Below are 12221 nucleotides of genomic sequence, written 5' to 3' on the forward strand. Positions count from 1 at the left end.
GACGCTCCGCAATTTGTAAAGTGCACTCTGATGAGTACCTGTAATGTGTGAGGTACTCTGATGGGTGTGGAAAATAACAAAGGTGAATCAAACAGATTCCCTGACGTCCGGGAACCCCCAGTCCAGGGGTTTGCAAACTCCGGCCCATAGGCCAAGTCTGACCCCTGGTCTAATAGACATGGAGTCCAGCGAGGGCAGTAAAGTATAGCAGGTGTCAAGGGTGCAGAGTGGGTGCCGAGGAGGTCAGCACTAGCAAGGGAAGGCTTGGATGTGCAGAAAAGCATAGCACCTTGTGGGAGCTACCAGGGGCTTGGCTAGGAGGATAGAGGGTGCTCGAGGCACAGGGGGGTGAGAGCTGCACAGAAGCTGGGTCAGACCTCAGCAGGCCTTAGAGGCTACAGGAAAGAATGTGGGCTTTTCCTTTTGGCTGGAAGTTCTTTCTTCCCCCACTGCAAAGTGTTTGCTGACTGATATTTATGCGTCTCACACATTCCTGTAAGCCCTCACAGACTTCAGTTTCCGCAAAAGACTTAGAATGAAGTAAAGTGCAGCCGTGAGCATCATTGCTCACTGTGAGCTTAGCTGGAGATAAAAGAAGCCCTGAACTATGCACAGTTCTCAGACCACTGCCTCTGATGCCAACCCTTTCTCTTCCACTGAGAAAATCTGTTGGAATTTAAAATAAGGTTGATGATGCTATACAGATAGTTCTGACCTTGCCAGTTCGGTGGGGGTGGTGTGTGTGTGTGTGTTTTATAAAACCTATATTCAGGTGTGTGTGTGTGTGTTTTCTAAAACCTAGGTTTGGACTTCCCTGGCGGTCCAGTGGTTGGGACTCTGCGCTTCCGCTGTAGGGGGCATGGTTTTGATGCTGCGAGGTGCAGCCCCCCCAAAAAAACCCCTAGGTTTACCAATAATAAACATTGCTCTGCCCAGCAGTTGAGAAGAATTGTAAGCAGTCAAAAGCTGTTGAAGGGATATAAGTCGGGGAGCCATGGACCTGATTTAGGCTCTGGAGATATATTTGTGATGGCACTGAGGCGAGCTGGTTTGGAAAGGGTGAGGAGGAGGGAAGACACAATCACTAGGAGAGAATCGGAGGGTACAATCGGGAGACAGTGTGAGAATCAACAGGAGTGGCTGTGGAACGTGTTGGGAGAGGCAGAGGACTAAGTCAAGAGTGGCTTTGGCACAGCTGACCTGATGGGGCTATTCCCTGAGCTGGGGGACCCAGGAAGGTGAGCAGATACACAGGCAAAGAAAAATTTACTTTTGGACACAATGTGCCTGTGGGTGGGATTGGCTGGTGGAGATAAATCCTGTGCAGCTTAGGGAGTTAGGCAGACTGGGGACGTGAGACGTGCTGTGGCCTGGTGAAGAAAGCACGGCGCTAGAGGCACACAGGGGTTGGCAGTGTTGTTTTGTTGCTTTCACTGGCCACGTGATCTTGGGCAAGTTACTTGAGCTTCTTAGGTTTTGTTGAGTATAAATTGATACTCAATGATATAATGTATGCAAAGTACCCAGCACCGTGATTGGCACCTGGTAGGTGCTTAGTAGACTATAGCTTTTTTTCTGGCATACAGTGTAGACAGAGTATGGCATCAAACACATGCAGTAAATCATAGGTCTCATTCTTATATACAGTCTTAGTAGCACTTAAGTGATACATTTTAGCCTTTTCAGTAGCAGCCCCAGCCTTATAGGGAGACAGTGTGGAGAAAGTCTTATGTAGTAAAGCGCAAAGGGCATTTCCAGTTCTTGAGAAGGCCCAGTGAAGTGGGTTGAGGCAAAAGCTTTCCTTTGGGACCATGCTTGGAAGAAGGGAACACATCCCAGGAGTGGGATCAAGTAGTGGGATCACCTCTCGTTGGTGAAGTTTGGGGAAAGGAGGCAAGTGATATTATCTGGGAAAGCTTTGGAGACCCATTAGAGAATGGGTCTCTCTTAAGTTCCTCTTCAGACGCTTCTAATTTTTTCACCTTTTTGTGCCTTCTCTGCTTCTCAATTTGCTCCGCAGATTTTGATGCAAACAATATCTTCAAGGCATTCTTTGGCGGTCCTGGGGGCTTCAGCTTTGAAGGTGGGTGTGCCTGAGTTCCCAGACCACAAACCGACACAAGGACTCCCCAGTTAGGCAGCACTAGGGGCCCAACAGTGGAGGCAGCAGAATTCTCGTCCAGCAGGACATCTGCACCCTCGGGTGCTGCTGAGGATGGAGGAGGGGTTTGCGGGCACACCTGCACAGGGTCAGGGAGACGTCTCTAAGCTCCCTAGTACCGGAGCTTGTCTGCAAGAGTGAAGGTGTTAGAACTACGCACATACAACCTGCTTGCATGCTCCCTCCTATGCCCCAAGGCCCAGCCTGTTTGATACCCTTAGAGGTTTTTCTGTTTGAAGTAGCCCTTAAAGACTCTCCATAATCAGGGCAAACTGATCTTCCCCCAGAAAACTCACAGAGCCAGCTAACAAGCTTTTCTTTTCCCTACAGCATCTGGTCCAGGGAATTTCTTTTTTCAGTTTGGCTAATGAAAGGAAACCACCCGGAGCCCAGAAAATGCAGACTTGCTCAGTTTAACCTCGAATGTGGACACAGTTCACCTCCTCCCTTCATTATGATCCACGTACTTAGAGCAGTTTCATTTTCTCAGCTGGATACCCGGTGTCTGTGTGAGTGGGGTGAAGGAAAGGGAGCCAGCGCCGAAGACTGCGGGTAGGGGAGGGAGGTGGGGGGTGGACAGGGCAGCTTGTGAATTTTTGTTTTACTGTTTAACTTTATTAAAAAAAAAAAAAATTAAGAGAATAAAATGTTTTGACCCTTTCTGGCACTTTGCTCTGGCAGCCGCTTTGTGTCACTCCAGGGTCAGTGGGCCAGAGCTGAGCCCCCAGCACGGAGCTGATGCCCACGTGGACTTCAGGCTCAGCAAGCCACCCCACGAGGGGTGGGGGCACCTGGGGGCAGGTGGGGTGCTGGCTGCCCCCAAATCAGTTTAGCACGGGAGTGCCGAGCAGGCGCTGGGGACACTACTGTGCCCAGCCTGATGCCAGTCATGGGGCAGCGAGTTCAGAGAACACGTTTTACGGTAGGGCCCCCAGAAGTCACTAGAAGCTGCACGTGTCCAAAGTGGGTGCCAGGTGTCAGGCTGGGCTAACTCATAGGCTTACATGGGCTCTCAGAGTTCCCACTGCTTGAGGGAGATGGTGACAAGGACAAAATCCTGCCTTCTTGACCCTCAGATCCTTTCCAAGTGGGACAGGCAGCTCCTGGGTGCAGGGATCTGGGCGCTGACATCAGCTCACTCAGCTGGAAACACCACTCTTAGCAAACGCCCCTTGCCTTCTCCACTGGTGTCCCTTCCTCTATGGGAGCAAGCTGGGGGAAGGAAGCAGTGGTATATGTCATGCTGTTCAGGTCAAGCTTTGTGTTTGTGGTGAATAATCTCAGTTTCAGGCAGACACACTTGAAGCTTTGGCTGAAGCTCAGATTTTTGGTGCTCTGGTAAGTAGAGATGGCTGGGTAAAGACCTTGGCCCAAATAGCTATGTCTCTTCCATCTGAGCCTCTGCCCCTTTCTTTCCAGTCTTCCCCCTTTAGTGCCAAGGCCGCGGTGAAATGCTGACTGCGTTAGGCCTGGGAAGTTCCCATGTAGCTAGCCATCCAGGCCCCTGTTGGCTTGGAAGAGTCAGCTCTTCTCTTGTGTTTGAAGTGGCACTGATCTGAAGGTGGCCTTCCCTAGAGAACGCAGGCACACCTGCGGGCCTGTGCCCAGTTGCTGGGGGGTGGCAGCTCTGTGCTCCACGTCCCTCACACCGGCCAACTCCCGCCTGTGTGCATCCAAGACCAGCCTCTCTCCCTTCTGCCGCCTCATGAAAGCCAACACTGTTCCACTGCCCAGCCTCGCCACAGCTGTGCTCAGCCCGCAGAGGGGAGACAGGACCGATGGCCCCAAGCTGGGGGACAAAGGCAGTCCTAATGCACCCTGCCCTTGCCCCAGGGAAGACTGAGCTGGGCATAGAGGGTGAGAGAGACTGCACGCAGCTAGGATTAACACGATTTATTTCATTATCAGTCTTACAAGTTGCTGAGGTTGGGCAAAGCCAGGATAGTAACTAAAATCCCGGGCACTTCTGTCAAGTGACAACCCGATTAGCAAGGCCCTGTTACTGAGCAGAGGGCAGCGGAGGGCACCCCAGGAACCACAGCACCTGCAGCAATGTTAAAAGCCCCTTCCCAGAGGCACCGGGTGGGGCTTGGCGCGTAACAGCTGGGGGCCACTCCATTGGCTCTTGGTACCCACTGACCCCCTTTAGCGGAGGCACCAAGGAGGCAAGATGGGCGGGCGGACAGCAAGATTGGAGCTTTCCCACCGAGGCGCTGTCTCTGGCCCTGATCTCCCCATCCACACGGCAGAACTACGCCCCTGGCAGGATGGCAGCCCACCCGCTTCCTGGGGTGGGCCCTGTAGCCGGCCTGGGATGTGACCGCTGCTTACTCTCTTTTCTTCCCTAGTATCAACCTGTTGCCGAGTTACAGTGTGGGGAGGAGGGGACGGGCACGTAGGACCAAAGGTGGACGGTAGAAACCCCTTTTCTACCCCGGTAAGTAGGCCCAGGCTTCCTGGGGCTACAACACTGATTAAGAAATGGGATCAAAGCCCGGGGATCATCCCGTCTCAAATCCACCACTAGTCTTCTGTGGCCGTGGTGACCACCCCGCGAATACAAGCAGCGCTGGGGTGTCCGTCCCCACTAGCCGGCCCTGTGTGGGGCAGTGGGCCTAGGGGCCCAGCAACTGTAAGCGGGTCGTGGGGTTGTGGCTCCGGTCCAGGCCCAACTCGGCCCAGCCGCATCAGCTTCGGTCTGGGTTCCTGAATGGCGCCTACTCACCCCCTTGTGTTGAGAGCTTGAGCGTTAGAGGGGAAGGGCGTGGGCAGGAAAAAAGAGCAGTTATTTTACAAGTTTTTTAAAAGTTACAAGAAGGTTAACTTTGAGTAAAAAAAAAAAAAAAAAAAAAAATAGAAATCTTAAACCAAAAATCAAGCAGAGGGATGCTTCCCTCTCCTCCCCATTCCCTTGTAAAGAGCGGGGGCTGGTGGCCCGGGAACACTCAGATGATGGTGCAGGACTGAAAGGCGCCACCCTTGCGGCCGCCCCGTGTGGGCACGGCCTTGCCCTTCCCGTAGTACCCCGTGAAGATGGCCCTGACCTCCATCTTCTTGGCCAGGTTCAGCATCCAGCGCCCACTGCCCAAGGAGTAGAGCTTGCCCCGGCTGAGCTCACCCACCTCCTCGCCGCGGTTACCCCCCTTCTCCTGCTTCACAATCTCTAGCAGGTCAACACCCGTCTGCACGGCCTCCACGTCACCCGCGCAGCCCAGGGTGATGTGCGCGCGGCTGCCCCGCGACAGGCTGTCAGAGGGGGACAGCTTGTCCACGTCGTTCGGCCACAAGGCCAGCTCCTGCTCGCTCAGCTCTACCCGGGCTCCCGTCGTCTTGGGTGTCACAAAGAGGGCAGAGATGGTCAGCGTGAAGGCCTTGCAGTAGGATTTCTTCACCACCTACGGAGAGAGGACAGAGGACTGAGCTGGAGGTGGCGGCATCGAGAGAGGGACAGTGAGTGCCACCGAGCAGAGCCCGCAGACATCCGCATCCGTGGCCATGTGCTCGGAGGATGTCTTTCCACTGACACTGTCCAGGCTGCTTGAAAAAATGAAGGTGCCAGAGAGGCAGGAGAGAGCAGGCGTGAGACGCAAGGCTTCCTGAGCTCAGGCCGGGCTCCCCACCCACTAGCTTCAGGGCTCATTCACCTGTAAGAGAGAGCTGAGGCTAGAACCTTCCTCAGCGTGAGGACTAAAGAAGAGCCTGGCAAGGGCTGTTGTCGTTACTACTCGACTCACCCTGTAAAAGCACCCTGGTATCCAGGCACTATCCTGGAGGGTGGGGTGAGGTCAGAAACAAAGGACTTTGATCAAAATCTGCTCCATACACTTTGGCTTACGTTATATCTGATTCTCTGAAAAAGCCCATCTCTCCGATTTTGACCATAACATCTTCCCTATTTTGCTCACAACCCCTGGTCCTAACAGTGTCTAGTGCATAACAGGTGCTTAATAAACACTGCTAAATGAATGAACAGTTAGAGATGGGAGTGAAAGTGCTGTGTTCATTCATGCAGCTGTGGTAGGTGCTAGGGATACAAGGTGAACCACACTGTAAATAGTGCTGCCCTCAGGGAGCTTCCATTCGTGTGGGAGGAGACCAATGAATAAACAAGTAAAACAGCTGCCTTAACCTAGGCAGAGAAGTGGGGGAGCTGGCAGAGGGTCAGGGACGGCCTTGCTGTGAAGGCAACCTGAAGGAGGCTGGAGTCGGCCACGCCCGGTGGTTAAGGATCCCATGTCAGAGGCTGTGGGCGGGAGACTCGGGCTGTGTGGCAGGGACGGGGCTGGTACCCCTAAGCCAATAAGCCTCCCTATCGACACTCCCCACTTCAGAGCACAGCCAGGCCTCAGACTGGGGGTAAGGGACTTCTAGCCTTTGGAACTGAACACAGGCTTAGGGGCCAGAGCAGGAGCTGCTGCCGACCAGCACTCTCTGCGCATCTGCAGAAGGAACAGGCTCTGGTGGGCACTAGACAGGCTGCCGGCAAGCTGGGGATGGAGCTGCCTCTTTTCCTGAGAGGCTGTCTGGTTTGTGGTCCCTGCCTTGAGCCGGTACCCTTCTCCGGAAGACCCTGCCCTCTCCCCACCTCAGCCAGGTGTCCCCGAGGAGCACTCACATCCTGCTGGGCGTACTCGTCTGCCCCAGCGGCCTTCCCATAGTCACAGAACTTGGTTGTGCAGTGCAGCACGCCCGGGGGTCTCTTCCCAAAGTAGCTGACCAGTTCAATCTTCTCCCTGGGCTCATCCCCAGAGACAACTGAAGGGAGAGAGAGTGGGGCAGTCAGGGCGGGAGAGCAGGGGCATTGCAACATCTATCACCAAGACCATGGGAGACCCAGAGGAAAAAAATCGAACATTAAGTATAAATTTGCAATCCACTATAATTGAGCAATCCACTACCATTCATTAGTTGGTCAAATTAATAGCAACTTTGGAGCTATGAAAAGGTGTTGATATAAGTTCCCTGCTTTACGTTCTACAGATTTTTACGTCTCTTACCCAGACGTGAAAACTAAGGCACTTGTAACCCAGGGGTAGGTGGCATATGCCAAGGGAATCTGAACTTCACTAGCTACACATCTGAAAAGAGGGAAGCAGGTCATGAAAAATGGGGTAGAAAGAAAAAAGAGGTTGGGAACTGTGTGGTATATGGAAGGAGCCAGAAACAGCATAATTAACATCCAGCCCACTTCCAAGCCTGTGGACCTGGGGCAAGTGATTGACCCTAATCTGTCAATCAAATACAACTGGGGGTGACCACACCTCCCAGTTTTCCCAAGACTGCCTAGGTAATTATTAGTCGTGCCCCATTTCACTCAGGGGCCACTTGAACAAGAAGTTACCTGGTCACTGTAGTAATAGGTAGCTTACAGCCTCGTTTGGTGGAAGAAAGCCTATTATGGGCCTGGTGCAGGAAGGGTCTTGGGAGATAACAGGATGACATTATGTGGCTGGTAGTTTCGATGAGACTTGGGGTATCTGATTTCAGTCTCTAGACTGTAAGCCTTGTGGCTAGCTTCAGAGTCACTAGGCTTTTCCTGTTTACCCCCAGGGTTGAATCCCTGTGAAGGAGGTCGCTCACCCTCCACAGGGGAGGGAGACCTCTACTCTGAGGGCAGGCCTTGTTTGTGGCCCATTACATTTCTCCTGCTGTGTCCTGGGCAGAAGGATCCCAGTTTTTAATGGTAAAAGCAGCCTCAAGAGGCAATCTCCAGGGCAGAACCAGCTCTAACTAGGAGCCCTGCCTTGGGAGCTTCTCTGTCACGCTATTCACAGGTACAGGGCTCACGCCTGGCTGGTGCAGGCACCACAGTTCCCCGGTTTCCCAGCATTTGAATTTTAGGAGCTGAGATAAGAGTTCTCTGAGAACTTATACCGGCACAAATTACCTCTGACAACGCAAAGAAACACGGTGGGGATATTTCAAGTATGAAGATAGCCTAAAATCAGGGGGAACTAGGAATGAGTTAAAGGAAGAACAGATGATTAGTGGGAATGGGTGACATATTCCCCAATGGGCCACTGGAGAAGGAGGGCCACCAGGGTCCTTCCCTATCCCAAACCTCCCCTCTCGATGGAGCAAACAGCCCCTGCAGGAGCGAACCGTGGTCCAACCCAATAAGGGGAGGCCCCTCTAGAGGCAACAGAGTCAAGCTCTCACTACAGCTTTGGGCAAACCCCGCAACCCTTCTGGGCATTTTCCCATCTGCAAAAACGAGGGGCTAGACTACGGAGACTGTTCTCTGGAGCTGTGGGATGCCACAGGAGGTGCACTGGATAGCTCAAGGCCTGGGAACCATCTCCAGTGGAGTCACAATAGTCCGAGTTGTAATTTTTCTGCAGCTTAGGGTTGCATGGCATATTCTATTCTAGAAAATAGTTCTGCTGCTAAAAATGAGTTTGAAAACATCGGACCAGATTCTCCCTCCAAGGTTTTACGAAATGTTGATGTACTTCCTGCTATGGCAGTAGGTAATTTGTTTTTCCCACCTCTGAGACGGGGTCAGTGGCCTAGATCCAGGCTGGGAGAGCGCAGATGGGAAGCAGAGGGCAGGAGGAAGGGTGCGGTGAGAGGCAAGGTGCCTGGCAAACGCCTCTCCCATAACCCACGGGGCGTCCACCACCCAAAGCGGCCTCTGCCGGTACCAGGTGAGCCCCCTGCCTCCCCCAGTGCTTTGAGAACAATGGTCCCGTGCACGCAGCACCCCGTGCCCAGCAAGAGGGGCTTACGAATAAGGCTAACTGCCCCCACCCGCCCACCCCGCCACCTACAGTGTCGCAGCTCCCTCTTGAAGGCCTTGTGGTTGCCCAGCTCCTCGAGGAAGGCCTGGCCGGCTTTGCGGAGGCCCTCGGAACTCTTCTTGGTCAGGAACCAGCCGAAGTAGAGTGGCAGGAAGTCCTTCTCCAGCCCAGGCTTCAGCTTCTTCAGATCGTCGGCCGACAGCTGCCACTGGTTCTTCTCCTTGAGCTGGGCACAGTCCAGCCGCCACGCCGTCTTGGGCTCCACCAGCACCACCTGGTACTGGTACTGGTCGGCCATCTCAAAGAGTTGTTCCAGCCGCTCCCGCTCGTGGTTGGTGTCATCGAGCACGAGGACCCGGACGTCCCGGCGGCAGTAAGCAGCCAGGTCCTCGTCCAGCTGCTTGTACTCCTCGGTGAAGGCCCCCCGGGCACCGGGGGTGATCTTGTAGGTGTCGGCAGACACCATCTTGGTGCCATCCCGGTACCTGTCCACGATGACCCGGGCCAGCGTGGACTTGCCGCTCCCGGGCAGGCCGCGCAGGATGAAGAGTGTCTTGCATTCCTGCAGTGTGGCCACCGTCTCCTCGTCCTGCAGGAAGGGAAACTGCAGCTCTGGCTTGTCCTTGGGCCCTGAGGATGACATTTTGCGGAAGAAGATCTTGGGCAGGAACGTTTGGCTCTTTCGGGAGAAGCCTCTATTCTGTGTGAGGAGGGGAAGACAGACATCAGCCAGGTCACTCGGGGCCACCCCGCCAGCTTCGCCTCCTTGTCTCTGGCCTCATTCTAACCGGGAACCCCAGCTGGCTCAGGTGCTACGGCCCTGATTGACAGGCACCCCTGGTGCCTTGGGCACCCTCCCAAGCCGTGGGTTGCTGGACCGTCTCTCCTCGGTCCTTGAGACCCGAAGGCTTCTGGCTTTGCAGGATGGAGAGGGATGCTTGTCTGAGCGGTCCTAAACTCTTTCGTCTAGTGAGAACCATAGCCTCAAGGATTAGCCTCAAGGATCACCCACTGCTGCCACCTCGAAAGGAAAACGGTGCTGGAAGTGCGTGCAGGGGAGGGCCTGAAGCCTGCGTTTCTAGGAGTGAACCCTAACTTTGTATTCCTGGCACTTATTAAGGATGACCTCTTTGGAGGTGGGGGGCTCTATGTCTGGGCAAAGCCACAGCGGCCGTGGCCCTGAGGGCACAGAGCAGGGTGAGGGTGGAGAAGGGTCACCCAAAGACCGCCTCCCTTCCCCCAACAATGCCAGCGACAGATAATACTCTCTTGTCTGGGATGGGGGGACAATGGTCCCACAGAAGAGCTGGCGGGGGGCAGGGCAGGAGAGCGCTAGACAAAGGGCTTCATTCAGCACGCCTGCCACCTCCTCCTCCTCTGCCCTGGGCCCCCCACAAAGTCGTGGTCTTTGTGTCTGCCCCAGGACTGGGCGGTTCAGGGCACCTGCGTCCAGGGTCTCGCTCTGCTCACCCCTCGCTGTGTGTCAGCAGCACCTCTCTGAGCCACTTGTTTTCCTGCCTGCTAAAAGCCACAGGTGACAATCAATAGTTTTTACTGTACAGCGCCTTCTCCTCTAAACCGGGAGGCCCCACCTCCCGCCAGCACCCTGAGTGCTCAGCTGGCGTACATTTATCTCAGACAAGGCCCTGGGCAGGGGAGGGCGCTGAACGCCAGCCCAGCGCGGGCCCAGCGCACGCTACCCCGGCCCAACTGCCAGCCGGGTCTGCTCCGGGGCAGCACCTTCTGCGGAGCGGTTCCCTTCCTCCTCCAGCGCCGTCCCCACTCCCCAGTCTCCCAGCATCACCCCTACCTCAGACCTGTACCGGACAGCCAAGAAAGCCCCGACTCAACTCCGGAACCTCGGGTCCTCATTTGCATGCCACTTCCTCTCCCAAATTCCCCAATACTCCAGTTTTTCATTATGGTGCCACCCCGGCCCGGTCCGCTTGCTCCCCTCCCCGCCTTCCCGCGCCCGCTCACCATGATGAGGAGGGGGCGCCGCCGTCTCAGCACCAGCTCTCCGGGGCCGCCCGCCTGCGCGGAGGGACACGGAGTGTAGCGGTGACGCGACCCTACTGGGGGCCGCCTTACATAGCCCGGGGGCGGAGCGCGCGCGGGCGGGCGCCGGGTGGGCCGAGCCCGGCCCCCTTTGCGCAGGCGCGGCGAGTCGAAACCCGAAACTGACTCGGCGCTGGGGCGGGGCAGGCTGCGGACCGCCAGCCCGCACTCCCGCCGCATGGGGCACCTGGGCTTCGAGGCACCTGTGCGGCGGCGGAGGCTGGGGGGTGGGGAGCGGGGGGGCTTCTGCGGCCTCTTCTTCTTGTACAAGGTAATGATGAACTCCTTGAAGAGGCAGGCAGTCACCCCTCCCGGGTCCCGCGCCGAGATTCGGTTGAGGCGAGGGAGGGAGGGTCGTGCAAGTACAAGGTCGAATCCTGTCTTTATTTTAAATTTTGATATTTTACTCATCATCGGGTTTTGCATTAATTTTTTTTTTTACAGTATTGCGTTAAAATACTTTCTCTTCCTTATTGAGTTTTTTGGCCCTACGTTCCTTAAAAGTTGCATCTGAAATGCCTCACTTGCCTCCCCCTAGTCCGGCAGGTCCCAGCCTCTGCCCCAACCAACCACAGCCGTTTCAGGAATTATGGAGCCGGGACTAGGATGGCAGTGGCCAAAGGGATGAATCATGTAATGAAATCCTAACTCCGTCCTCAGCTGCTCAGCCACCCCCTCTGTGAAACCACTGAAAGCTCAGTGGGTGGGTATTCAAGAGCTTCCTGTGCACCAGGTGCTGTGCTAAGCACCCATATAATCTTTACACCAATCACTGAGGCAGGTACTCGTTATACAGAGGAGGAGACAAGCTGGAGGAGCCTGGTTTACTTGACTGTACCGCCCGGCCCTGGGTTGGCACAGGTGGGTCCAGCCGCAGCTCCTACTCTCAGCTGCTCCCTGTTCTTGGGCAGACACCTTCCTTCTCCCTCTGGGCTCCTAGAGCCCCACCAGTGCCAGCGTGCACTTCATTCTGTTTTCAAGGCTTAGGGGTTTACAAGTAGGTCTCCCTCACTGTGTGATGGCTGAGGCTGTCCCATCCTTATTTCTTCCAGAAAGCCTCCCACAGTGCCCTGCACACAGTAGGTACTCAGCAAGATAAACCAATGGCCAGCAGCTGGGCAGACATACCTCTACTCCCAGGCCTTTCTCTTTCCTCCCCCCTTTAAGCTTTTTGAGTTCCTTGGAGCTCATCCGTTTCTTCACTCTCCTGAAACCCTTTCTTCTTAGCACCTTTCTCATTTTTTCCATGAGCTCCTTGCACA

At 55.0% G+C, this 12221-nt stretch overlaps 2 protein-coding genes across 8 annotated transcripts in view; one reads left to right on the top strand and one right to left on the bottom strand.

Annotated features, from left to right (window-relative positions):
- DNAJC7 (DnaJ heat shock protein family (Hsp40) member C7) overlaps positions 1 to 2828 on the top strand; it is a 28018-nt gene extending 25190 nt beyond the window's left edge. For 3 of the 6 annotated variants that reach the window (XM_007177663.2, XM_007177662.3, XM_057536250.1), the window contains 2 exons: positions 2021 to 2083; positions 2492 to 2828. In XM_007177663.2, the coding sequence (XP_007177725.2) occupies positions 2021 to 2083; positions 2492 to 2529 (101 nt within the window). In that variant the 3' untranslated portion in view covers positions 2530 to 2828. Of the gene's footprint in view, positions 1 to 802; positions 1218 to 2020; positions 2084 to 2491 lie in introns of those variants that run through there. The other 3 variants (XM_057536246.1, XM_057536247.1, XM_057536249.1) reach the window with 3 other exon arrangements.
- Positions 2829 to 4039: 1211 nt separating this feature from the next.
- On the bottom strand, positions 4040 to 11038 carry CNP (2',3'-cyclic nucleotide 3' phosphodiesterase). 2 transcript variants are annotated; one of them, XM_028165355.2, is made up of 4 exons: positions 10882 to 11038; positions 8932 to 9601; positions 6777 to 6916; positions 4040 to 5556 (listed from the first exon to the last, which is right to left on the bottom strand). In XM_028165355.2, the coding sequence occupies exons 1-4, from the start codon at positions 10882 to 10884 to the stop codon at positions 5107 to 5109; spliced, it is 1263 nt and encodes a 420-aa protein (XP_028021156.2). In that variant the 5' UTR covers positions 10885 to 11038; the 3' UTR covers positions 4040 to 5106. The 2 variants fall into 2 exon arrangements, with proteins under 2 accessions (XP_028021156.2, XP_057392823.1); XM_057536840.1 differs by lacking the exon at positions 10882 to 11038 and adding an exon at positions 10712 to 10778.
- Positions 11039 to 12221: the final 1183 nt, after the last annotated feature.

The sequence above is a fragment of the Balaenoptera acutorostrata genome, chromosome 20, assembly GCF_949987535.1.
Source record: "Balaenoptera acutorostrata chromosome 20, mBalAcu1.1, whole genome shotgun sequence".
Taxonomy (NCBI): domain Eukaryota; kingdom Metazoa; phylum Chordata; class Mammalia; order Artiodactyla; family Balaenopteridae; genus Balaenoptera; species Balaenoptera acutorostrata.